This window comes from Hibiscus syriacus, unplaced genomic scaffold (genome assembly GCF_006381635.1).
Source record: "Hibiscus syriacus cultivar Baekdansim isolate YM2019G1 unplaced genomic scaffold, ASM638163v2 tig00110076_pilon, whole genome shotgun sequence".
Classification (NCBI taxonomy): domain Eukaryota; kingdom Viridiplantae; phylum Streptophyta; class Magnoliopsida; order Malvales; family Malvaceae; genus Hibiscus; species Hibiscus syriacus.
In genome coordinates, this window is record NW_024062586.1 from 1924067 (window position 1) to 1932844 (window position 8778).

General features: G+C 33.2%; 1 protein-coding gene across 1 annotated transcript; it reads left to right on the forward strand.

The window, feature by feature from the left end:
• Nucleotides 1–8066: 8066 nt before the first annotated feature.
• On the forward strand, nt 8067–8447 carry LOC120214605. Its single transcript, XM_039212458.1, has one exon. It carries the CDS (start codon nt 8067–8069, stop codon nt 8445–8447), a length of 381 nt encoding a protein of 126 aa, XP_039068389.1.
• Nucleotides 8448–8778: the final 331 nt, after the last annotated feature.

Here is an 8778-nt window from a genome sequence, read left to right on the forward strand (position 1 = left end):
TCATTTAGTCTTAAAAGTGCTAAAAATTATTTTAAACACTAAGTGAAGATAGGTCAGTTAAACTTAATTCTCTCCTAAGTGTCCAAAAACGTTCCTTGTCTAAAGGTTTTGTAAAGATATCCGCTAATTGATCCAAAGTATTAACAAATTCTAGAACTATATATTCCTTAGTGACATGGTCTCTAATGAAGTGATGTCTTATTTCAATGTGCTTAGTTCTAGAGTGTTGGATGGGATTTTTAGTGAGACAAATAGCACTAGTATTGTCACACTTGATAGGAATGGTACCTACTTCAATTCCTTAATCAAAAAGTTATTGTTTCATCCATCAAACTTGTGCACAACAACTACCAGGTGAAATGTATTCGGCTTCAGTGGTAGATAATGCAACACAATTTTGTTTCTTTGAAAACCAAGAAATCAATATATTTCCAAGGAATTGGCAAGTACCGGAGGTGCTTTTCCTAACTAATTTGCATCCTCCATAATCGCATAAGAAAGGGCATGCAAGCTAGAGCTAGAGTCTCTAGGATACCAAAGTCCTAAACTAGGAGTGTCCTTATGGTATCTATAGATTCTCTTAACAGCTAGTAAATGTGATTCCTTAGGGCATGATTAAAATCTAGCACATAAGCAAACACTAAACATAATGTTCGGTTTACTTTCAGTTAGATAAAGTAGAGATCCAATCATTGACCTATATAATTTAACATCTACATATTTACCTCCTTCATCTAAGTCAAGCTTTGTTGAAGAGCTCATTGGAGTGTCCTGAGGTTTGCCATTTTCCAGTCCAAACTTCTTGAGCATATCTTTGACGTACTTAGCTTGATTGATGAAGATGCCATCTTTTCTTTGCTTGATTTGGAGTCCCAAGAAAAATGAGAGCTCCCCCATCATGCTCATCTCAAACTCACTTTGCATTAGCTTAGAAAATTCTTGGCAAAGAACATCATTAGTAGAACCAAATATTATATCATCAACATAAATTTGAACTACTAATAAATCTTTACCTTTATGCTTTAAAAACAATGTAGTGTCAACCTTCCCTTTTGAAAAACCCTTTTCAATTAAAATATTTGACAATTTTTCATACCAAGCTCTAGGAGCTTGTTTTTAACAATAAAGCGTTTTTTCAATTTAAGAACATGATCCAAAAATTTTGAATCTTCAAAACCTGGAGGTTGTTCCAAATACACTTCTTCTTTTATAAAACCATTTAAAAATGAACTTTTAACATCCATTTGATATAGTTTAAATTCATGAAAACATGCAAATGCTAATAACATGCTAATTGCTTCCATCCTAGCTACGGGAGCGTATGTTTCATCATAGTCTATGCCCTCTTCTTAAGTATACCCTTGAGCAACAAGTCTAGCCTTGTTTCTCACTATATTACCACTCTCATCAAGCTTATTCCTAAATACCCATCTAGTACCTACAGTAGATTTATTACTAGGCCTTTCAACTAATGTCCATACTTTACTTCTCTCAAATTGATTTAATTCTTCTTGCATAGCTATAATCCAATGTTCATCATTTAATGCTTCTTTAATATTCTTAGGCTCAATGCATGAAATAAATGCAACAAAATTACAAATATTTCTAAGAGAAGATCGAGTTGTTACCCCTTTTGATGGATCACCTATAATCTCACCATCCTTGACATAGTTGTACTCTCTTGGATAGATACTTCCCTTTCTTCAATGGTTGGATTATCAAGAGGATCATGAGTTTCCTCATCTTTCGTTTCTTCCTTTGATGATGATTCTCCAACGTTGTATCTAACGTCATTTGTATTTATAATACCTACATCATCATTCATACAGGAATCCTTCCTCATAAGGGGATTATCATCGAAAACAACATGTATAGAATCTTCTACAACTAAAGTTCTTTTATTAAATACTCGATAAGCTTTAGAATTTAAGGAATAACCCAGAAAAATTCCTTCATCACTTTTAGCATCAAATTTGCCAAGGTTTTCTTTACCATTGTTCAAAACAAAACATTTACATCCAAAAGGATGAAAATAGCTAATGTTAAGCTTTTATTTTGAAATTTTCATATGGAGTTTTCTTTAAAATTGGCCTAATCATTACTCTATTTATAACATAACAAGAGGTATTTGTGGGTTCTGCCCAAAAATATTTTGGGAAATTATTTTCACAAAGCATGGTTCTAGCCATTTCTTCTAAAGTTCGTTTTTTCCTCTCAACAACTCCATTTTGTTGAGGGGTTCTAGGTGCTGAAAAATTATGGCTAATACCATTAGAATTACAAAACTTAATAAATCCAAGATTTTCAAATTCAGTGCCATGATCACTCCTAACACTAGTTATAGAGTAACCTTTTTCATTTTGGATTATTTTTGAAAATGTGATGAAATGTTCTAATGCTTCATCTTTAGTACTTAAAAATAGAACCCAAGTATATCTAGAATAGTCATCTAGCAAGATAAATGCATATTGTTTTCCACCTAAGCTAGTAGTTCTAGTTGGCCCAAAAAGATCTATATGGATCAATTGTAATACTCTACTAGTTGATACGTCATTAATGGATTTAAAAGAAACTTGCTTTTGTTTTCCTTTAGCACAAGCATCACAGATTTTATCATTATCCTTTGCAACTAGGCATAAATTAGTCATTTCTATAGAGTCTAAATGCACCATGTATATGTTTCCTATTCTATGACCAACAAGCATAATCCTATTAGATGCAATGTCAATGACTTTACAACCATTAGTTTCAAATATGACATTGAATCCCTTATCACATAATTGACTAATACTCAAGAGATTATGCTTTAATCCATTCACATATAACACATTTTTAATTTGTATGGAAGAGGTATTACCTATTGTACCTATACCTTCAATGTGACCTTTTGAATCATCACCAAAAGTCACTTCTCCTCCATTTTTGGCGTTAAGCTCTATGAACCGGTTTTTGTCCCCGGTCATGTGTCTCGAGCATCCAATATCAAGGTACCATGAATTTAGATTTATTTCCGTGCCTTGTAGCAATGCTCCTTTTCCTGCAAACATAGATTAATTTTTAATTTTTGGTACCCAAATTCTTTTGGGTCCATATTTATTAGTTTCCAAAATCCTAGTCCCCTTGGGTATCCATTTGTGTAGGATATCCTTATCTTTAGTAGTAATGAGCTCTTTAGGAACCCATATACTTCTAACGATTTTTCCATTAAAGGTTCTTTGGGGACCTCTATGATTGTAGTTTTTAAAACTTTTTCTAACAAAGTTGGATTTTGAATTTTATCCATTTTCAAAACGTTTGTTCCAACTTTATCAAAAGAAGCTTTAAGATCATCAATTTTCTTTTGATGATCATCATTGACCTTTGAAAGTAAATTTTGCAAATCCAAATTTTTCTTTTCAAACTCTTCTAGTTTGATTTGCAAATCATTTATTTTACTTTCAAGATCGTTGTTGGTTTTGGATATGAGTTTATTTTCATTTTTCAATTTTGAAATATCAATTTTATATTTTAAAAACAATTTCTCATAATCCGAAGCCAACCCATTATATTCCTCTAATAACTCATCATAGGATAAATCATCAAAATCAGATGAGTTAGAGGTTACCTTAGAATCTTCCCCGAATGCCATCAAGCACAAGTTTGCTACTTCTTGTTCCTCTTCATTGGAACCTTCTTCATCGCTCCATGTAGCCACATGAGCCTTGTGCTTATTCTTTGATTGACCATTTCTCTTCAATTGTGGGTAATCATATTTGACATGCCCCAGCTTTTTGCATTCATAGAAAATGATTGGGTCTTTCTCTTTTGGTCATTTTTTAGGCCTTCATTTCGTTTGAATTTTCTTCCTCGGTAAGGTCTCATCATTTTTCTGAACTGTTTGGCAAACAATGCCATTTCCTCGTCATCGTCATCTTCATCCGAATCACTCTCATCTTTTGTGGATTTGAGAGCAACTCCAATGTTTTTCTTCTTCTCCTTCTCCTTTGGTGTCTCTTCAATCTTATCAAGGTCCGCCTGATCTTCAAGCTTCATTTCATGAGTGAGGAGTGAATCGATTATCTCTTCAAGAGTTAAGGATGTTAGGTCCTTAGACTCAATGATTGTCGTCTTCTTTGATTGCCATGATTTTGAAAGGGAGTAAACTAACTTCCTCACAAGCTTTTATTTAAAATGATCTCTCCATATGATTTGAGACCATTGACAATCGTTAAGAATCTATCTGTCATAGCTTTGATATCTTCATTTGGTTTCATCCTGAAATTTTCATAGCAATGCGTTAGAATACTAATTTTAGATTTCTTTACCTCATCGGTACCTTTATGAGTGACTTAAAGTTTGTCCCATATTTCTTTGGTGGTTGTATAAGATGAAACTCTTTCGTATTCATCTGGTCTAAGAGCACAAAATATGATATGGATGACTTTGGAGTTGAGTTGGAATATTTTTGTCTCTCCTTCACTCCACAATCTTGGATGAGTGAGAGGCTTGATGTATCCTTCTTCTACAACATTCCATGCTCCCATGTCACTTGCTTGAATGAAGTACATCATCCTATTTTTTCAATAGGCATAGTTAGCCCCATTGAAGAAAAGAGGCTTGTTGACGGGTATCGAATCGAGACCGGAGTCAAAGCTTGAAGTAGAGGCCATTGATGACTTTGATTATCAATGAAACTCTTCCCGAATCGACTCAAGAGGCGATTAAACCTTCAAATGAGTTAGGCTCTGATGCAATTTTGAGTTAATCGATTGACGGAATCGGCAAGAGGGGGTGAATTGGCAATTAAAATTTTATGGAAGCTTTTACAGAAAATTGAAAGTAATTGCACAGCGATTTAGAGTGGTTCGACTTTATCAACCAAAGTCTACGTCCACTACCTTAGCTATCCACACTAAGGATTTTCACAAATTCACTAATTTTTTCTTTCTTTTGAGGCCAAAGAGATAACCTTACAACTCCCTCAAGAATATACCCCAATTCTTGAGAACACTCTTTTGTCAAAGAGAATATTACAAATTTGCAAACTCACAAGAAAAACCTCACAAGGAAAATATGTTTGCACAATTCTAGAACAAAGAAAGAATACTCAAGAATAAATACAATTGAGCACAATAAGTGTTCTTGAAAGCAAAATTAATATTGAATGAAAAATAGGCTTGAAATGCTCAAACTTGAGGTTTGATGCTTTCTCTTTGATTCTCTTGATTCTAGTTGCTTGAGGTTTCTTGTTATTGATCAATGCTTCTAAGTTTGTTTAAATATAGCTTGAATCACTTCTGAATGTTGGGGATCATTAATGAAGTTATTGTAGCCGTTTAAGTGTGAAAATAATAAATATTTCTGCTTGGAGAGTGGGGGGAATCGGTACCCCTGATGGGGAATCGGTTCCCTAAGTGTAAAATTCAAATATTTTGACCATTGAATAGTGGGGGAATCGGTACCCCTGGGGGGAATCAGTTCCCTCCGAGCATATTGGAATTTTCGGAGCCAAACCATTCAGGGGGAATCGGTACCCCCTTGGGGGGGAATCGGTTCCCTCTGAGCAATCTGGAATTTTTGGCTTTGAAATGGTTAGAAATATTTTGTAAAATCGTTTTAAAATTATTTTAAGATTAAAACTTAATTTTACACTTGAGTAAGGGTTTAAAATGAACTTTGAAATACTTTGAGTAATATTTTGATATTCGGTTTAATATATCGAATATGCTTAGAAAAATCATTTTTCAAAATTAAAATTCTTTTAATTTAATTTATTATATCGAAACATCAAAATGTTTTCAACACCCTTGTCATCAATCAATAACATGTTAGTATTAAGCGTATTATTATTATTCATGCCCATAATAATACTTCACTATGGATATTTTAATAATGTTATTATATGGATTTTATTATCTTTCAGTTTATGTTAAACACAGACACATAACTGAAAATAATAGTGGCAATGCCTTTATTCAATAAAATCGGTAATTAAATATATTATTACAATCATCATATGATTGGTCTTTGGGCATACTCTAACAATTAGTCCACCATTTTGCATGCATAAAATTCTTTAGAAGTATCCCAATAGTAGCTCAACTAAACATCAGCGAAGATTAAATCCAATCATGAACGAAGTGGTTAGAAAGGAGATTATCAAATAATTGGATGATGAAATTATATATCCAATTTCGAATAGCAATTAGGTTAGTCGTGTACAATACGTTCCAGAGAAAGGCGACATTATTATGGTGACAAATGATAAAAATTAATTAGTTCCGAAAAGAACTAGTACTGTTTGGAGGATATGTATAGACTATAAGAAGCTTAACAAAGCAACAAGGAAAGATCACCTTCTATTGTCATTCATAGACCAAATTCTAGATCGACTTACGATAATTCTTTTTATTGTTTCTTGGATGGATATAGTGGTTACAATCAAATTGCTATATCTATAGTGTACCATGAGAAAACAATGTTCACATGTTTGTATGTTACCTTTTCTTTTCGTAGAGTTCCATTTGGGTTATGTAATGTTCTAACGACATTTCAATGTTTTATGATAGCCATTTTTTTCGATATGATTGAAGTCTATCTTGAGGTTTTTATGAATGATTTTTCAATTTTTGGGAAAGACTTTGAGAAGTGTTTGAACAATTTGGTTGTAGTTTTTAGGAGATGTAAGGAGCCATATTTAGTTTTGAATTGGAAAAAATGTCACTTTATGGTCACAAAGGTATAGTGCTAAGGCACCAAATTTTTGGCCGCAACATTGAAGTAGATAAAGCAAAAAAGGAAGGTTATTGAAAAATTGCCACCTCCAAGTAATATGAAGGTAATTCGAAGCTTTCTTGGTCATGCTGGTTTCTATAGAAAATTTATCAAGGATTTTTCTCAAATTACTAAGCCATTATGTTCATTAGTGGAGAAAAACAAGATATTGTCATTGATGAAGAATTGCTTAAATATTTTAACATAATTAAGATGAAGCCAATAAATACCCCTGTTATAACAGTACCAAATTGGAATTTGTCCTTTGAATTAATGTGTGATTCTTCTAAGCTCGCCGTAGGAGTAGTGTTGGGGTAACAAAAAGATAAAATGTTTCACGTGACACATTATGCAACTAGGCCATTAAATGAAACCCAGGTTAACTACACTGCAATTGAAAATAGTTGCTTGTTGTAGTGTTTGCTTTTGATAAATTTTGTTCATATCTTGTGGGTACGAAAGTGATTGTCTATACTGATCACTCAATGTTGAAGCATTTATTTACCAAGAAGGATATAAAATCTTGTTTGATTTGATTGGTTCTTTTACTCCAGGAATTTGATATTGAGATTTGAGATAAGAAGGGATCTAAACATCAAGTGGAAAATCCCTTATCCAGGTTAGAATATGGCGCGATGATGTTAGCATTTTAGCAATTCTAGATGACTTTCCTAATGAACATTATATAGTCGCTACAGCATTACCGTGGTATGCTGATTTTGTCAACTATCTAGTTAATGGGATGATGCCACCCAATCTTAATTATCAAAGCCAAAGGAAATTTATGAGGGATGTAAAGCAATACCATTACAAGGATTTGTATTTATTCAAGCAATGTAATGATCAACTTATGCTGCGATGTATTCTCAATGTGACAACAAAGCAATTTACAAAATTGTCACAGTGCCTGTGTGGAGGACATTTTGGTGGTATGCGCACAACAGTGAAAGTGCTTCAGTGTGGATATTATTGGCCATCATTTTTTAAAGACGATAATGAATTTGTAAAGCATTGTGATCACTACCCATGAATAGGAAATATTTCTTCACGAAATGAAATGCTAATGTAACCTATTCTGGAGATCAAGCTATTTGGCGTATAGGGATTAGATTTTATGGGTCCCTATCCATTTTCCAATGGCACACTCTTTATTCTAGTAATTATAGATTATGTATCCAAATGGGTGGAAGCTTTAGAATTGCCAAACAACAATGCTAAAGTAGTTATGTGATTCTTGCACAAAACATTTTCATTTGTTTTGAAACTCCTCGTTATTTTATCAGTGATGAAGGGTCCCAATTTATAGATATGGAATGAAGCATAAGATTGCTACAACATATCATCCACAGTCTAATGGCCAAGTCGAGGTGTATAACCGAGAAATCAAGAAATTTCTTAAGAATATGGTGAACCCTTCTAGAAAAGAATGGTCACAACATCTTGAAAAAGCATTATGGGCTTATAGGACCATTTACAATACTCCATTAAGGATGTCCCCTTATCGTCTTGTTTATGGAAAAGCTTGTCATTTACCTGTGGAGTTAGAGCATAAAGCTATATGGGCATTAAAGAGGTTGAACTTTGATCTAGATATTGCAGACAAAAAACGAATACTAGAGCTTAATGATTTGGAGGAGCTTCGAAATAATGCATATGAGACTTCATACTTTTACAAAGAAAAGATTAAAAAGTAGCATGATCAAAATATTTTGCCAAGGGAACTCATTGTTGGACAACAAGTGTTGTTATTTAATTTTAGACTAAAGTTATTCCCTGAGAAATCGCATTCTCGTTGGTTAGGCCCTTTCAAAGTTCTTGAAGTTTTCCCTTATGGTGCAGTCTTACTAAAGAATTTAGTGGATGGAAACATATTTAAAGTCAATGATCAACGTTTAAAGAATTATTGTCAGCAACAAAGCCCTATAATTGCTTCAATCACACTAAGCGATCCCCATCTTTTTATATTTATTTCTACAATTTTGAATAGGTTAATTCTTTTGAAATTTATTTTTGTGTCCTTATTTC